The following is a 19,080-nucleotide window of genomic DNA, read 5'->3' as shown; positions in this document are numbered from 1 at the left end:
CACACATTCACACAGTAACCCCAGCATCCATATGGTCTCTATCATGGACCCAAGGGTGAAACCAATGTGGATTTCCAAAGGCTAGGGTTACTATTTTCGGATTGAACCTTCCAACTGACAATATTTTGTGTGGATATCAAATATCCAAATTTGACAATTTCCATATGTTTCCCACTCAGTGTTGTGCTTTTTAGGATGGAAAATGTATGGAAAACTAATGCACTCACAGAGAATAACACCATCACCACAAAATAAATTGCAAGATCAATTCAGGTTAAATGCTTTTTTAGGAAGCTACCAATCAATCTTACAAAAGTGTATGTATCTAAAGCAGTATTGAATGATTGCAGTGAAACAACATGGACATATTCCCACTGTTAAATGTCATTATGAAGAATGTGGTGGTAAATGATTCACTATACACACAGAGACACAGAGTGATGTTAGCATTCATTTGGAGTCATGTTTCTCTCTGATTGAATTATAGTGATATCTGATCTTTTTGGAATGCTAGCAACATGGCTGTCTGGATGACAGTGCTGTTTAGTCTGTTGGGTCAGACTACAATATATGAACAGCGACTACAAGGACTGACATTAAAGACATTCACAGTCAGTTTCCACCAAAGTGGACCTGGTACTCACTACTTCACAATACCGATGTTGTATTGAAGTCTGTTTCCTCATGGATATGTGTTTCCCCCTACCTAAACCTTACCCAAACCCTTGAACCCTATCCCTAACCACCAAGAGGGGCATTATGCATTAACAGGAAGGGCATGAAATTTAACAGGGGAACACATTTCAATACAACATTGGCACTTCTACATTTTGCTCTTTGGTGTACCTTGATTTTTTCTCTTCTCTCCTCTCTCCATATCATTATCTTCGGGTGATTCATAAAGGCCCTAAACAAACTGGATTGCCCAGGGGGCACTGGGGGGACTACATAGGCTACTCAGGGGCACTACGTGAAGCTCATTTGTTCTTGCTCTCGCCTGCCTGCTTTTATCAGTCTAAGTATTGTTACATAACAGTTGTGTTGGCCTAGCTCCTAAAGGGCAAAACAAAAAGAGGACAAGCACAGTCAGAAGATGGCACAATATAATTACGACTGAATTCCTACATTACTAAATGCAGGCCTGGAGCAACGAGCTAACGTTAGTGCCACCAGCAGCAAAGAGCATTGGTAAAACCACAAACGGCTAGTGATGAGCAGAACAATTCATATATATTTCCACCTCAAACGCTGATTTCGATTTCATCATGCCCAATACTTTAGTTTCTTACCAAATACCTGCAAAACTGCTCATGTTCAGCCCTAACTGCACTTTGTGATTGGTGCAAATTAGCAAATGTTGGCATGCTAACACAGTAAAACTAAGATGGTAAACATTCTACACACATAAACATTTTACCATGGTCAGTAGCAAGCTGATGTTAACATTTAGCTCAAATCACTGCTGTGCCTTAGCATTGCCTCGCAGAGCCACGTGGCTGTAGAATTGTTAATAAAGACCTGATGTAATAGTTTGACCCTGCCCGCAGGTTCTACCACCATGTACAATGTCCACTGCTTTCAGGCCTGTATCTCTTTTTCATGTCCCTGACAGGGCGTGGCCTTTATATTTGCTTTTTTCTTCCCATGTACATAAGCAATCTATTGGTATCTTAAAGGCAGTCACCACTGTTTTCAGCAATGATGCACAAATACTTAAGGTAATTGATGTGTTGCTGTTGTAAATATGTTGGTGTAAGATTATTTTATGCATCAACAAAAACTCTTAAATGTGCACTGTTTTATTAATTTACCATTTAAATGGAACATCAGATAATGGACTACTCACTCCATGTATGACACACAGTATTTGTACTGCCCACCATTAACAATACTGAGTCCAGATAATCTTTAAACAAAGGGTTCATTCTGTGCTGATGTTGTCCGGCCTTGCAATTCTTTGGACACACCAGATCAAGGCAGTTTAAATACGGTGACATGACTTCTGCAGCAGGAAGGAACAATCTGTTTAAGTCTTTAATGTCAATAGTGATATGAAAGCCTATTTAGATCTCTTCTTGACACACTTTCTCACAGGCACAAATAAATGAGCCAATAATTAATATTGAGGACCAAACAGAGTTCAGATGGAAACAAGCCAGTGTCATCCCACTGGGGGACAATAGTATATTCCATTACCAGTTCACGCTGAAATAACTCTGTTGAGGTTAACGGACTCATAAATCCATATACTAGTGAGTCTGAGAATTACTGTTAGGTGGGAGTTTGTGGCGCTTTGGTGAGGAACTGCTGAATGTCTCTCTGCAGCTCCTCGTTGCGTTTCTGGGCCTCATCGCGGCTGCGCTCAGCATTTCTCAGGCAGATCTCAAGAGCAGCCACACGGCGGCGTTCTGCCTCCAGAGCAGACTGGAGCTCTGCCACTGTGGCCTTCAGCTCCTTGTTCTCCTGCTGCAGACTGCAAGAGACAGTGAGAGACAAAGATGGTTCAGACAAAGGGTCAGAAAGGCAACTAACTGTCACTGAAACATCAAATCAATCCAGTCCAAAAAGATGTCTGTCGATGTCTAATATTGAGTCCTAAAATTTGATTTACTTTATAAAAGCAATATTCTGCCAGTAGAGACAGATTACTACGCCTGTTTTCCATGCAAATAAACTTGTTTCAAGAGCTTCCTGGAAGTATTGTCATTTTCTTGATCTTAGTCCAGTGACCTACTTTACTCTGTCAAATTATTGCTCTCATCTCTAAAATATTCCCATAACAAGAAATACTCCACCTGGAACAAATGTAAAAATTAGTCTCAATATAAAATGAAACCAGCTGTCAAAACACATATGTTTTGCAGGTGCCACATGCCCTCAGGAAAAAAAATCTTTGACATTATTTTCTTGGTGTTTTGATCCAATCGTAGCGCTTGACTTGACACACTGAATGCTCCTCCTTGGGTTGCAAGAGTTTGATAAATATCCTTGCAATTGCATAAAGAATTCCTTAAAATAGTCATTTTTACATTGCATAACTATTTCATCTATGATATGACCTTAAAACTTATATCACAAAGTGTGTACCACATCATGGGCGGTGACAGTGTGTCTGGTATGTAGCCAGTCAGCTGTGATTCTTCAGCTGAACTCACCTGTCTACAAGCGGTTGATTGTCTGTCTTCTGCTCAGACCTGCTGTTGACCTGCTGGAGTGAACTGCTCACTGTCAGGTTCCCTGCACTCTTTTGACGAGCCAGCGCCTGGGCAGTCCAGGAGTCGCTGTCAGGTTTTTGGGAGCCACTAGTAGTAGAACCTGTGTTGTCACTTCCTCTTCGGGCTGTTAACCTATCCTCTCCCTCCTTGTTACTCATCTGAGACCCCCCAAACAATGAGCCTGAACTCCGGAGGTCTAGGATCTTAAAAATGTCTTCTGATAATGTCCCACTCTTCTCCTCCACACTCTCCTGGATGTGACTCCACCGGCTGAGGGCGTCTGCCTTGGCTGCCATTCCGGTGAGGGGGCAGTTGAAGGTGGGTAGGGTCTGGGTGCGTTTGCGGGGACTTCCAAGCCAGTCGTCTGTGGAAGGTGTGGAAGGTGAGCAAGGTTCCCGAGGGATGCTTTGGGGGCTGCTGTTTCCTCTCCTTGGACCTGGACTGTCGTTGTCCTCCTCCTCTTCTGGAGACTCAGACAGAGATGCATCACCCATCTGACACAAACACGAAACTAAAGATTAATTACAAATACTACATACAAGCCTTTTATGTGCGAATGTTATTTTAGAGTCAGATGGAATAAATGGAGGCGGCAATAAACTTCAGTTGAGTAACAACCATTAAAGCAGTAAATCTGGTCAAAGAGATGTCAGTGACATATGTTTTAAGTCATTTACAGTGGTTGTGATTTTGAAAGCTTGTCATTCCAGCTAACCACACTGTAAATTTATAGAGAACTGCAGCCAAAGGACCACTGTCAAATGTCCCTATGCATAGTTTTTAATGTAGTGTGTCCAAATGAAATACAGTTTATGATGCTGAGAAATTGTTTACTGAAAGTAAATCATGTATAACCGATGGGATTTAGAGCATGGATTTCATTTGGTGTAATGAAGCTATAAAGCCATTATCCATCCATGCATTTGAGACCACATTAAATGTTGGTGAGCTAGTGCTCAGAAAAAAATTCAATTCATTTATCAGTGAGAGGAAAGCTGTGTTTTCAGAGATGCAGAGACTGAAGCAAATTAAGTGCGAAAGCACCAAAACATTAGGATTTAATGATGGGATATTCAGCATTTCGTGCGGCTCTCAATCACTCAGGTCCTATTAGTATCGGTGTGGATGTCAGCAGGCACTAATACAGTAGACCAGAGGTGTCAAAACATTTTGGAATGGGAGCCAGATTAGATAATGACACACCTGGGGCCCAGCTGCTTCTCAGCTTTTTTTAACAAAAAATTGAGACAGTGAGACAAACGCTACTGTTTTATCTTTCAGTGCATATAACATTCCACCACTCCTGAAAGTGGCCACCTCCACTTTTGAATTCTTTGCTGTGGTCATGTCTGCTACCTAGCAGGAAATGTCAGCTTCTTGGTAACCACTTGTTTGCTTGTCTGTTTATGAAAACACATTCGTCTTGCCTGTGTACTTGGTGCATGCCATTGAACTGTATGATAGTCCCGCCATTGTGAGGTGAACGAAAAAGATGCAAAGTGAACTTGCTTAATTAATCAACATAGTGTGGTGGGCCAAATATAGTATTTTTTGAAAGACAAGATGCGGTTCATGCGGCGCTACGATTGGCCCCTGGGCCAGACTTTGGTCATGCCTGGTGTTTTTGTAAATAGCTTATCTGTATAAAACATCTGCTTGTTGTTTAATCTTGGAAGGTCAGAATATACGCCTGTATCTGTTTTTTCACCTGGCATCCTTCAAGCATCAAAAGTTTGACATTTCGGAAAGAGACTTATTTGCTTTCTTTCTGCAAGTTGGATGAAACTGAAGATCAATAACGACATTCTCATATTCATCCATTGAAGATAATACTAAAGCCAGCTAGCTTAGCAGAGAGACTGGAATTGGGGAGCACACCTATCTCTCCCCAGAGGTAACAAAATCTGCCAAAACTTAAAGGCCCAGGCACACCTAACCGACTTCAGAGAACTAGCAGCGACGAAGACCCCTACTGTGTCACCTCAAGTTGCCTGTGTCTCAATAAAAAGGTTGCACATGAGCACGCCACAAGGACTACGGCTGACAGCTGACCAACACATGCGCTCTTGTGCCTGCGAGAGAGGAAATAACTCTCCACACCAACAGATGGCAGTCATCCGTAATCAGTTTTCTAAAAGGGAAACTGGATGACCACCTTGATGCTAGTTATCCAGTTAGCACATTACCAACACAATCCAAAGCAAAGAAAAAAGCATTTACCATGTGCCAGTGAGCAATAACACAAACCATCATGGAGAATTTGGGCTAAAAAGATCAGTGCCAGAAGAAAAATAATCTGACATTATGTAACAAGTTTGTTTCGATCTCACGCCCTCTTGACTTTAGTTGTTTGTTTACTTTCCTCACTTTAGCTGAATCAGCCAAAAAAAAAAAAAAAATAGGGGCCAGTGAGCAGCAACGATGCGGGACACACCGCCCCAACTACAGCAGAAGATGCTCACTGACTGCCCAACACTAACTGATGCCCGACTGGACTGTTGGCTTGGTGTGTCAGGGCCTTAATAGCGGTGGCTACTTTTGAGTCTCCCTAGCTGGCAATCTATGGCTTCCAAATCCAAAAAAAAAGAAAAGTTAGAATTTAATGGTGCATGCATAGACAGATTTCTTTGCTTTTTCCACCAATGCTGCAAAGTTAAAGGACCAAATAATCATAAATAGCCCGCTGCAGATTAGCCACCTTGTGGTAAAACACATTAATGTATGCTCATTTACCCATTAGTAATGCTGACAGGCAAATTTAGATTTAATAGTCTGTTACCTTCATTATACGGTTCAAATATATTTGGTGGCTCCTGACAGATTTTTTGTTTTCCAGAAATGACTCTTTTGAGAGTACAGATGGCAGACCCCTGGTTTAATCTGCACAAAACTTACCTATAATAACGACAGTGAGTTTTCTTGTCACTCTTGGCGACTTTATCACCAAATGTAATAACTGTTTCTGACTGTTGGGGGTGTTTTATTCATAGATTTGTCAACAAATTGCCACAACTGACTGAATTAGCACTGTTTGCCAAATAGCCAACTTTGACACTGGACACACAGCAACTTCTTCCCACTAACACAAATTGTTTGGATATTCTAGTATGTCTTCTGTTTAAGGCCTCTGCCTTGTCCTGTATGATATGTGCTGTTGTTATGCCTGTGTCACAGTAGAGCATGCTCTAAAACCAATAAAATATTGCAAAGGCTTAATGTGAGGTCAGCTACCTCTGCAGACTCCCAGCCCACAAAGCTTCTGGGAGTGTTCTTCTGGCTTTCAGCCTTGTTTAAGGGAGGGGGGGGCAACACGTCTTTAGACAGAGGAAACAGAGTCTCATGCTGTCTGATCATCACTGTCATCAGTTTCTGGATCTGAGGCGTTGCTGAGAAGAAAAACAAACACATGACATGATTATGATCAACACCCCTTCTCTTTGGCTTCTTATGCAAATTCTTGATTCAACTTCTTCAATTTCTTTTTTCAAAATTCACTTGAGCCGAGTCACTTTTTTATTGTGCTTTTTTGTTCTTATTTTTGTTATGTACAGTTCAGAGATGTAGACTAGACATACTATCTCAGTAGTAGTTTAAGAGACAGTAGGTAAAGTTCAGAGTTGATGAATTAACGCATGGTTACTGCTACTTCATCATTACAAGAGTATCTAAATGAGACATGCCTTCCTAACTTGTGAGCTGTTTTTTGTAAAAGGCTGTTTAGTGCAGTAAATACAGTGTCTAAAAAAGAGAAGGATGTAGTCATGGTGCAGTATTACCACATATAATTGCTTAACAAAATTAGCAGTCACACATGATTTGGATTCATGTGTTTCCCAGATGTTGAGCAATACGGTTTTCACAGCTAATACAAATTTAGCACAGCTCTGCACACATGTTGGTTCAGGCCACATGAGCAGCATGCGCTTACCCTTCATCACAGTGATGGGATCTTCTATTTGAGGTTTAAGCAGGTTGATCCCCATCACTGTAGCCAAGTTCTCCACATTCATCTTATTCACCTTGGAGTGCAGCTGCACCTCAAACAAAAACCTGCAGAGAACAGATACAGGGCAGTGTGAGTTAGGACAGGAAGCTGATCTCAGAGCAGCATTATGGCTGATGTTTTTAACCAGAGGAACTTGAGATCTGGTAGATGTAAGTAAGGTGTCTTGCTCAAGCACATGTTAGTAAATAAGCATCTTTGCAAATATGGGATGTCCTCTCTGAACCACAAAGACACTGTGGTTTTTCTCTGGAATGTCCCATAATGCTTTGCACTCCTGCCTCTACTCACCGACAGACATAACTGAGAAGATTGTAGTTGTTTCTGGGAAGAAGAGCAATTTGTTTCTCCAGTTTTTCCAAACCCTAAGAGGACACATGAGCAAGAGATTAAGGACCTGTCCTGCATGTACACACTCACACATATTATAGCCTTTTTTTAAGATGAGGGTACCTCTGAACTGCTGGGGTCCAGCAGGTTGGTGCAGTCCAGGAAGTCTTGGTACTGAGTCCAGGGCACCACAGGCTCAGGAAGCTCACGCAGGTAGAGCTTGAGCAGCGACGCCACTGTGTGGACATCTGTGTCACTGCGGGTAATGACAAACATCTAATGAACATCCACCTACAGTTTAACAGACGTTCAAATCAAACACAGTAGGCAGTGTTAGACCAGTGTATCTGGCATTTATTTTATAGAAATTGGAACCTGCCCTCCACATCATAGACATGCCGTTTGATGTTTATAGTAACCTTTGACCTGGCTTAAATCTAATACAATGTGTTTACTGGATTGATTCTACTCATGCATGCATCCATAAGTTGCTGTTATAGTTTTAACAGTGCATGTATTTCTTTTAATTAATTATAGGCTTTAAGTGCTAACTCAAATCATTTTTTTCCCATCTTGATTAGACTCATAAAAAGTATTTACACAGTAGATTGTAACATAAACAAGGTCTGAAATTTGATATAAAGCATCTCCCAGTAGTCCTTGCTGGCTACTCCTGGACTCTGCTCACATTAGATTACAGACAAACAGGTTAGGTTTAATGGATGCTTTAATCAACAGTGCTCTGTCAGATGAGCTCGCTATGTTGAGTAATACAGGCTTCCTCCTGTGTGCCTGCCAGAACAGGATGTGGTATCGCCTTCAGCTCTGAGCAGACAGAAATCTATCAGACACTCTACATCTCTCTCATCTCTCCTTGCTTTCTTAGAAAAAAAAAAAGCTGATGCTGAATGATTGAGGTTAGGATTTTTTCTCCTTATATAGCAGTGACCTTCTTCGGCTCATACATTTACCAACACGGTCTAAAGAGGGCTTAGAATGATTTCAAAACATGGTTTTTACACTTTTAAGTGTTTTTTAGATGTGTGATTCTGCTACTTTACAACCATTTTATACTCAGTATACAAACAGAATAACCCTATTGCATATACAGTATATGCCACATATATGTGCACAATAGCACTACTACTCATACTAGAACCTACTTGTGTGGAATCAGATCAAAATGTTTTGAAATCATTTTAAGTTAGGAGCTTCCAATAAACAACAATAATAATAATGTAACATAGAGGTCTGAAATCATGACTAATTAGTATTGAATGGTTCATATGGCTCTAATCTGTACGAGGGAGCCGTGAGTGTGTTACCTGGGGAAAGAGGGCCTCTCTCCTGCATCAAAGGCGTCTCTGAACTGTTTCACAGCATTGTCCTGACCCGGGAGACGGAAGATGCCTTCCTCATCTAGGCCATGTTCTTTGATGAACTCTTTCCAAACACTGCAGACAGGCAGAGAGGTGAGACATGACATCTTGGACCGGGGTCATTTCTATGTTGCCAAGGTCTATACAGCACTTAATGTGAACCTGAGAAAGATGTTCCCCACCTCTGTATTTGCTTGATATTCATGCTAGGGGACTATCATGACTTTGAGAGTCATGAAATTGCACTGGACTCAGCCTTAATAGTACGTGCTTGGTGACCCCCCCCCCCCCCCCGTGGTTACTCTTTTTCCTCCCAAACATATTTAAGCCCTACATTTAAAATAATGAATTAGGAAACCAATGTGTTGCCCAATTAAAAGTGAGGAAAAAGGAAAAAAATATATTAAAAATTTTAGGGTTAGAAAATCAATAGTCGTTAACTTAAAGAGGTCCAGAGTCAGATCAATTTATTTATGAAATACAACTTGAAACGGGTGACCTGACCTGACCACAATGGAGGGTTAATGTGTGTCAACAAATATTGAACTTGGGAACATAGATACACTCCCCTTTGATCATCAGAAAACATTTTACATATCTAAATGAGGACTATTACTGTCCCTTTTTAAGTTGTCTTTATAGTAACTATAGGATGGTGCCTGTGTTTTCAGCACTTCAGCACTTGTTCTCTTGTTAAAAGCTACTTCCACAGCCAATATAGTCAGCTTACAGTGTCTTAGCATAAAGACTGAAAACAGCTCTGTCTAAAGGTAACAAGAAACGTCCACCAGCACCTCTTAATCTCACTTATTAAATTGTTATATCTTGTTTGTTTAATTTGTAAAAAAAAAAAAAACTGTGGTCATGTACCGGACTACTTTTTGGCAGTGAGCACTGACTTCCTGGCTTCCATCTTTGTTTGTCCCGAGTTAAGCTGAGCAGCTGCTGGCTTTAGACAGGCTGTGAAGTAGATTTTTTTTTTTAAAAGTTTGGACAGAGGACAGAGCCAAGCCAGTAGGTCCCCATTTCCAGCCTTTATGCTAAGCTAACAATCATCAGAGTTGAATCAATCTTCTCATCTATCATTCAGCAAGAAACTGAATTGTGTAGGCCTGTCTGTTCCTTTAATTTCTAGAATAGTCTTGTCAAATAGTTTATGACATATCCTCAGTTTCTATAACAATAAAAGGTTTTACTGAACCTCCACTTGTTGGTACTCCAATGACCCTGCGCAGAGTGCGGACCCACTCCTCCATGTCGCTCTGGGAGTTTGCCATGAACACATAGGGACATCGCTCTCTGTCTCCAGTTGCACCTGTGAAATGATGGGCATTGTTGGAAAAAGGCATTAAAGTACAGCAAAACCTTTAGTCAGACAGATCCTGTCTATTCTCAAAGTCACTCTCCGACCTGTTGTAACTACGCGACTATGGCGAGGTAGAAAAGTCGATCCTGATGCTGTTTGTAGCAGTGCAGAGAACTGCTTGGAAAAGTGGCAAATTAAAATGGATTTCTTTGTGACATCAATACGCCAACATGCTGGCAAGGTGCTGGGGGACTTGCTGTAAGACTAACAAGACTTGACAAATCTAAGTCTACAGTTTGATGTCATATCTGTAGAGGAATGCACTAAGAAAAAAAGTGGCTGATCAGGGCAAGTTTTTGCCTTAGATCACTAGAAAGGGCTTCAAAATAGTTGAACACTATGTTGGTCTCAGTGATCTTTAATCAAAATGTAACTCAGTGTTGAGAAATCAACCAAAAAGGATGAAAACTGCAGCTCAGTCAAGAGTTTGCAGTGTATACACCACAGAATACACCCCTCCTTTACCCCAAACAAAGATGGTGGCAATCCTTTGACGTCACTTCTTCTTTGGTAATTCAGAGTTTTCCACTGAAGACTAAGATCGCTATCAGTTTGTGGTAGTTTCTGACTTTCCACTACACAGGTTAGTGCTGACTCATGAACTGATACCAGAAAAAGACATATAACCTGATTTTGAAAAAGCAATTAGTAAAAGTTATAATTTATAAACACTGGCATTGAGGAAATGACAGAGAAAGTTTTTTTGTGTAAATAATGAAGAGCAAAAAGATGACACAAGGCAATGAAGGCTGGCCCCACCATAGACACTGATACTGATGTATCACTGCTACTCACAAAACTGTCTTTACAGACCACACAATGGCTGGAGTCTGTTTTGTTCCCTTTTAAGGGTCGATTACATGCTTACGTGGTATGATCTCGAAGAGGTACTTCCCGGGGTCGTCTGAGTTCGGGGGGAGTTCATTAACTTTACTGAACCGCAGCTGGATGACTCCCTGGAAACCAAAAAACAGGAGAACAGAAAAAAAGCGTATTAGTGTTGTGTTCAAACAAGAAGTCAAGAACAAATCACTGATATTTACACTGTTGATTATACTCACTCTTAGACCACAATATGTTACCATATGCTAACACTAGATGGGAACTACACTCAATTTCAAAATTCATACATGTTATTCCGATGGTCTCAGTCCAAAAATATTAGAAAACATGAACAACTCTCTCCCAAATCCAAAAACTTGAGCTGCTCCACAGACATCCATCCATCCATCCATTTTCGTCCACTTATGCATGGCTGGGTCGCAGGGCAGCAGGCTGAGCCAAGCGCTCCAGACGTCCCTCTCCCCGGCAACACTTTCCAGCTCATCCCGGGGGACCCTGAGGCGTTCCCAGGACAGATGAGATATGTAATCCCTCTAGCGTGTTCTGGGTCTGCCCCGGGGCCTCCTATCAGTGGGATGTGCCTGAAACACGTCCAAAACACTCCCTAAACTGACCCCTTTCGATGCGAAGGAACAGCGCCTCAACTCCGAGCTCCCTCTGGATGTCCAGGCTCCTTACACTATCTCAAAGGCTGGGCCCAGCCTCCCCACGGAGGAAACTCATTTCGGCCACTTGTATCCACAATCTCATTCTTTCAGTCACTACCTAGATCTCATGTCCATAGGTGAGGGTTGGGACGTAGATGGACCAGTAAATTGAAAGCTCCACAGACAGTGGATTGGAAAGTTATCGATGAACGTATATATAAGAATGTTACAGGGTATGTCCTGGGTATAGACCAAAACCACAATGTTTATTTACAGCAACTCTTGGAAAGAAAATCCTCGTGTCGCATCCTTGACATCAAATGGTACTGAGCAGATGCTGCCTTTTTTAGTTAGTCCAAGAGGTCCATCGAAAAAATCAAGATCAGTTTTAGTGTATGTTAAATTTAGAGTGTTTTCACCACTGTATCCTGCTGTTATACAGCCTTTTCCGATGGGAAACTGAAGCTGTTATCTCAAAGCCACCAAACTCCATTGACAAAAACAATAATTTTACTCAGCAGAACACTGAGTTGCTGGTCTACTGCTGTCTTGATCAGTTGCTGTGTAAGGTAAAGTGAATATATTCAAATATAGGGCACATTTACACTGGTATTGGCTTTCTTAGTTGGCTGAAATACGTTTTGCTGCAGCCCAGTCCACAGCTGCACATTGCTTTATTCATGCTCCTTGCTCCCATTCATCGTCTACGGAGCAGCTCCGGACTTTATACCCTATGACATCACAAGTTTGAGATTTACCTCTCTGGTTTTTGACAGAGAGTAGCTCCTGTTCACAAATACTTTTTGAACTTTCCGAGGCCATGGAAATAACATTGGAATTCGTCATTCAGATGGTGTTCGCTTTTAACTGTTCACTTGTTAGAGAAGTTGTCAGAGTCCAAATGGTATACATCTTGTTAATGTAGGCCCAGGGTCTTTTGCAGATGTACAACACACTGAAAAATGCAAACTGCTGATATATCATCATGACATTTAGGGTCTACTCATGTTGTGTGAGTCCACTGCTTACAATACAGCATATACAGTATATTTCATTGTCCACTGTGAGCAGCCCACTTCCTCTATCTCCACCCACAATCTCACTGTTTTAAAACCAAAGGCCAAAAGTGCAGATGACTCATCAGGCATTTGCACACCAAGTCTGTATTTTGTTAAAAAATCGTTGCACATTTAAAAATAAACACAACCTCATATTGGGTCAGTCACCTTTAAACACTGACTCTGAAACCTTTGTCTGGAGCGGGTTTGATTTTCTGCAGGTGTTTTTTTGTTTTTTGTTTTGTTTTTTTGCATCCGCCAAAGCGTTCAGAGAGTTGTTTGGCCATGAAGAAAATGTGGTGTAACCTGTGGGACACATACATCCCCCACAAGAGAGAGTAGCAGGGCACACAGTAGCATTTAGTAGCTCAGAAAGCTTACTCTCCACAGGTCAGACAGTGATATTGAGGTGGATGATGATGACAGTGTGTGGGATGTAATAGAGGATGAGGACTGCACACAGACAGAGAGGACAGTGTGGAGACAGAGTGGGAGTTCAGCTCAGCTCCTTCAGGTAGACGCAGGACAAAATACAAGACATGGGCAGAGAGTGGTGACAGCCAGGGAGGAACCTCCAGGAGAGAGAAGCAAGAGAGCAAATGTGTCTTTCATTTTGTCTCGTATCATGAATTTTTGCAACAAATAGAAACAAAAAAATGCATCAGACGCAGTGTGCACAGTTTCTGTGTGTAATGACTCTTATCAGATGATGGATTTTAAAAAAAAAATATGGACTTAGTGTGCATTAAAGCCTTCTAATGTATTTTATCATGTTGTCTGTTTTTAACTCTTAGCATAGCATATCTACACTGCCTTCTGTAGCACTTTGAGATTTGTTTTCATGTAAAGTGCGTTACAAATAAAATGTATCATTATTATTATTATGAAAATGTTTGTTTTTTTTCATGTTTTAATGAATGCTCTCCATTCCTGTTTCACTCTCACTTATTTCTAAACAGGAAGTGAATCGGAGGTAGACATGTAAGAAGAGAGGTGACCACAAACCCAAACCAAACTTATTTTTTCATCTTTGTTTGTGATATTTTACACATTAATATAGTCTACGAATTTGACAACGCTCCCTGCAGAGATGGATTGGCACTGTAAGAGGTTTTGTGCAGCCACCCCTGAAATTCCAGTTAGTAATGAGACCATGGGAGTGTGCCTAATTGTCTCTACATGTTTGTCTGCACTTTGTATGACAGGTGTCCCTCATGGACAGATGCACAGCATGATAACAAGGACATGAGCGTAGAAAACAGACCAAAAGTGCAGCAAAACATACTTTCAATGGCAGCAGGCCTCTCTTGTGAGGTTTCAAGTACCATATGGCTTGTTTACAGGAAGTGTGCAAAGTTAGCCACACGGCCAGACTGTTTGTGGTGTGTTGATAAAGCTGATAAACTGACTATACAAGACATTTCATACAACACTAGATTAGATTAGAAAATGATGCCAGTTTGCTTTTACTTCTTTTTTGTTAATTAACATTACTCAATATAAAAGCAGTAGATCATGTAGAGACATAGAAATGATTTCAATGACAGTCCAGTCCTTGCATATTGCTTTGGAAATAATGGGCTCACATGTTTTATGCCAACAAAAGACAAAAAGAAGACAAATGATTAAATCAGAATTAATATAATATTAATAGTACAAGCTTAGATCAGCTAAATTCTCAGTGTCTCACCTGGACAGTTGTCTCCTTGTCATCTTTGTGGTAGGTCAGAGTGCTTCCTCTCAGCACAAAATAACGCTGCTGCCAGTTCTTCACTAAAGACCTCTGCTGTTTCTTGAGCCAGCCGGCCTTCAGCGGCCTCTCCATGGACCTGGGGGAGCGCGGTGAGCCCGGGCCAGAGCCTCCTTCTCCAGGTATCACACTCCTGGATCGCGCTGCCAAATACCACAAGAAAGCTGTTGGTGAAAGTGTCAGCAACACCCCCACCTCGCTGTGTCACAGCCGGAGCTGTGAAACACTACCAAAACACCAGCACTTGACTAGAGCTGAGCACTTCCTCTTTCTGATATAAATATGCATCAGCCTATCAAGATCAAGCTCACTGTAGCCTATGTTTGTTCCCCACCTATACAGAGTCAGGTTGAAAGGAAACTGCTGGTCCGAGCTGACCAGTTTCCTGTGGAAAGTGCATGAATGCAGTTGTGATTGTTCTACTTAAATAAGTCAGTGGTCTGCAAGAGACCAGCCATCAAACAGTAAGACAGAAAGATCAGAGATTAAGTTCTGTATAGACTTAACTTGAACTGAAAGTGACACAGAAATCCTGTTGTCAGTTTTTTAAGAATGTCACCCTTGACTGATATTTGTCACCCTTGAGTTGTGTGACTCTGAAAGGTCATGATGTGATGGTTTGATGGAGTAATGGCAGAACAGAGGCAGAGGTCTACGTGGCCCAGAGAGGACAGAGTCAGATGGAGACGGCCCGAGTAACACGCAAAACTGTGGGCTGCCGAGATAACTGGATTGAGATTGTGCCCACACGCTCAGTTGTTGTTAAATTCACTGTGTCTTGTTATGCAAGATGATAGAGGAGAAGAGAAGACACAGGGCCACACTGGAGTAAACAGGAAGATGTCACATCAACGCCGGAGGGCCAGCGACACTTTGAAGGTCTCCACCTAGAGGTTTGAAAGTCCTTTGGTCTCATTTTAATAGCGTCGCCCTCCCTTGATCAGTGGCAAGTTAACGTGCTGTTGAGGAACCCTGAGCCCACACACAGAGGCAGATGTCACACCACACCCTCAGCTGACAAACACTCAGCTCCTTTAAGCAGGCCTCAATTTGTGATGGGCCTGCAGTCCCAAAGCACCACAAAGATGTGTTCAATGTCCAAAGTGCAAGACTTTTACATCTCGATGGGTAGAGGGGAGAATTATATTCAGGGTTTCTCACTGACTGCGTGGAGGCTTTTTATATAAAACTACATCTAAACACATTTCTCATCAGGTTTCATGGTTAAATATTGTGTGTACAGGCCTGAATTTCTATGATCATGCATGATAACTGATTGATAATAAGGTCAAGATCCATATGTATGTCCTAATGGGTCCTGATCTGGCAGCATTTAGGCACAACAGAATTAATATAAAAAATTTAATGTACAAATAGTTTGGGGAAATACACTTATCTGCTTTCTTGCAGACAGTTAGATGAAAAGGCTGACTTCATTCTTGTTACTGTACAATGAATGTGAAGCTTGAGCCAGCAGCTGCTTAGCATAAAGAATGAATGCAGGGGAAATATCAAGCCTGGCTCTGCAACAAAACCCTGTCGACCAGTTTCCCAGTCTTTCTGTTCAGCTGCTGGATGTAGCTTCATGTTAAGTGAGTACAGACAGCAGGAGTGTAAATATAAATAGTGCAGGCAGTAGGGTTGCACCGGGGCCCTTGCAGAGAGTGGGTCTTCAACAATGTGTTGGCTGGAGAATGGGCCCATGCAGACACTGGTATAGTTGTAGTTGATAAGGTGGGTGTTCTATCAATAGATGGATAGTGACAGCGGGGGAAGTGGGTACTCACTCCTACTTATTCCAGGGTTTTTTTTTTTGGGTTGACAGGTGGTTAGACTGCAAATGGCCCTGAAAAGAGGTGGGTATGCCTGCACATACACTCCACTACACCACTACTTGCGAGTGATTCAGCCCACAGGGAAATTTTTCTGCTCCCAACAGCGATTTCTTTGTCTCAGCAGAAATAAATCAGATTCTTATTCGGAGCTGACTAAATTCTGATCTATTTCTACTGAACCCCCCTTAGCAGAAAAGAGCAATAGAATAAATCAGCAGGAGTTCTTTTGCTGTGCTCGTAGGCTTCTCAGAGGTTTCTTATCACCAAGACAAATTTCTGAAATTTGCAGGCTCATTTATAAGCCAGTCAAGTTTTCTTTTTGATCTTTCTGCGATCCCAAGAGCTGATTATTTCTGACAAATACAGATTGCTGCAGCGAGAGAGGAAAAGGAGCATTGTAAGATCTTAAATTAGGATCGGGCTGAGACAAGAGGAAGGCTATTCTCAGGAGCTGAATTTCAGAAGTACAAGAAAATGGTCAGAATCTCATATTGGCGTTATGTTGAGTTCAACAGGCTGGAGAAAGAAGAGATCTTGTTATAAATGTTCCTTTTGTTTGAGAGATAGCAACCACAGAAATACGCCTGTGTTCAAAGAAGTCACATTAACATTAAATTAGAGATGGTGACAATTGCAATATATGCCTTTCAAAGGGCAGACCCATCTGTGTCATCACCTGATGTACAGATATGAATGGTATCAGTCTTCTCATCTGACTCTTTACAAGAAAGCAAATAAGCATATTTTCCAAAATGTCAAACTATCCTTTTAAGCCTGAGTGACACAGCAGATGAATTGAGTTTACTGCATCAGGAAGTGTCAGTGTCAGTCTAAATTGATATCTCTTCCTTCACAATGATAGTCTGTGGTTGTCCTTTCAAATCTTTATGAAGGTCCAGATGCACTATGACACACATGTTCTATACATACACTCACTCACTGTGCCATACACTTAGGCACAGTTGCATACAGACCGCTGCAAAGTCAGAGCTCTGCAGAAACTGAGCTCTTGCATCAGTTTCCTGCTGAAAACCTGCGTCACTCCAGTTCCAGGTTATAAAATCTGTCACAGTCCACAAAACATCTCAAGGTGAAAGATTATGAATTATGAATTATGCCTCCATACTAAACTAAAAGCACGATAGTTATAGTGGCTGATATTCACGTTGCATGAAGCAGATAAAATAAATGTGCTACACGCTGCAACTTCCCCCCACAGTGGAACAAACAACACCACTGATGATGAACAGGATTAGAAGTGTAGCAAAAATGACACACGTTAGCAGGACTGTACTGCACAGAGTTTACCCAGACACTGCTTATGTGCAAGCCTCTTTTATTTGTATGTTGCAACTGTTGTGCCATCTGAGCCAGGGAGGAAACAAGGCATGTTACTGCACTGATTCCACCCTGTGCAAACAGTGGCAAGCACGGCATCAGCATGTCTAGACCACTGTACGGTCACTGCACATAGATTTGCATCCACAGTTGGTCAATGACTTATGCAATGTTGCTACTTTTAGTTGTCTTAAGAAAAAGTTTTAAATGTCAAGGTAAGTTATTAACTTCGTTCTATATTATATGACATTGATTTTTGTTAAGAAAACACTCTGGTTTCCATCACCACGTAGCAAGCAACCACCAACATGCTGCAAAACCCACACTGATAAAACAAAGTGCAGAATCAGTCACTTCTTATTATGATTTATTTTTTCTATAATAAAACACTTTTATTTCTACCTAACCATTATGATGGTACTTCAATGATGCTGTATATACCATTAATTCATATGAAAAAAAAATCCTCAAGATAATCAAATTTTTACTCTATTCTACTATCATCTCTGGTTTGATGGAAAGTGAGTAATAGTTAAAGCAACAGTTAAATGTTCAAATTGTAAAGTGCCCAAAAATGTGAAGTATGAAAGCACTGCTGACATCCACACTGCTGACAGTGAACGCAGCACCACCAACGGCTTACCTATGCGAGCTGTCTCAGCCTTGAAGGTGCTGAAGTCCCAGTTGCGAGGTAGTTTCAGAGACATTGTCCTTAAATCATACCACAGGTCAGCGTATCATTTCACACATACCAGAGCACACACACGCACACACACACACAAACACACACGCACACACACAAATTGATTCACGCTCAAACACACACACACAAACTGGAGATATCGTAGATCACACTTCCTACTTCCTGTGCGTTAATCTTTCTTCTTCTTTTTTCATCCCCTCTAAACGCGTCCCCTCACGTTGCCTTTACTTCCATGTTCATACTTGTTCTGATCTGTGTAAATGACTTCCAGGTTGATTCACTGAAAGGTGCAGGGCTCCAGGGCTTCATGTAACGCTGGAGGGGACTTTCAAATGAGTAATGTTCACTCGTGTCACCCAAAAAACAAAAAAAAACCCATGGGTGTATTCTGAAGGAAATGGTTTTCACCTTCTGGTTTGACTCTTTCAGTGAGCGTGTCGCTTCACAGCTCAACCTGCAGCAGAAAATCAATATGTGCAAACGTGTAACTTAAGATCAAAGCCTGACGTGTCATCTGCTGACCCTTGAATATAGTGCTTACAGTGTCTGTGGGTGTAAAGAAATCAACTGGACATCTATTTTAAAATGGGGAAGAACACCAAGAGGGAAGAAA

General features: G+C 41.5%; 1 protein-coding gene across 1 annotated transcript; it reads right to left on the bottom strand.

Annotated features, from left to right (window-relative positions):
* Nucleotides 1-313: 313 nt before the first annotated feature.
* On the bottom strand, nt 314-18,798 carry arhgap25 (Rho GTPase activating protein 25). The gene is made up of 12 exons (XM_049579193.1): nt 18,408-18,798; nt 14,532-14,734; nt 11,162-11,249; nt 10,129-10,242; nt 9,827-9,887; nt 8,874-9,002; nt 7,672-7,804; nt 7,510-7,583; nt 7,144-7,265; nt 6,447-6,601; nt 3,156-3,709; nt 314-2,473 (listed from the first exon to the last, which is right to left on the bottom strand). The coding sequence occupies exons 1-12, from the start codon at nt 18,469-18,471 to the stop codon at nt 2,272-2,274; spliced, it is 1,899 nt and encodes a 632-aa protein (XP_049435150.1). The 5' UTR covers nt 18,472-18,798; the 3' UTR covers nt 314-2,271.
* Between the last annotated feature and the right edge of the window lie 282 nt (nt 18,799-19,080).

Source organism: Epinephelus fuscoguttatus, linkage group LG6 (assembly GCF_011397635.1).
Source record: "Epinephelus fuscoguttatus linkage group LG6, E.fuscoguttatus.final_Chr_v1".
Taxonomy (NCBI): Eukaryota; Metazoa; Chordata; class Actinopteri; order Perciformes; family Serranidae; genus Epinephelus; species Epinephelus fuscoguttatus.
Note: the sequence above shows the minus strand (reverse complement) of the source record. Positions and strands in the feature narration are given on the sequence as shown.

Coding starts and splice junctions, on each gene's coding strand:
- arhgap25 (XM_049579193.1), bottom strand. CDS start 18,471: ATGTCTCTGAAACTACCTCGCAACTGGGACTTCAGCACCTTCAAGGCT. Junction 7,584..7,671: donor TGGACCCCAGCAGTTCAGAG/GTACCCTCATCT, acceptor GTGTCCTCTTAG/GGTTTGGAAAAACTGGAGAA. Junction 2,474..3,155: donor AATCAACCGCTTGTAGACAG/GTGAGTTCAGCT, acceptor TGTCTCTTGCAG/TCTGCAGCAGGAGAACAAGG.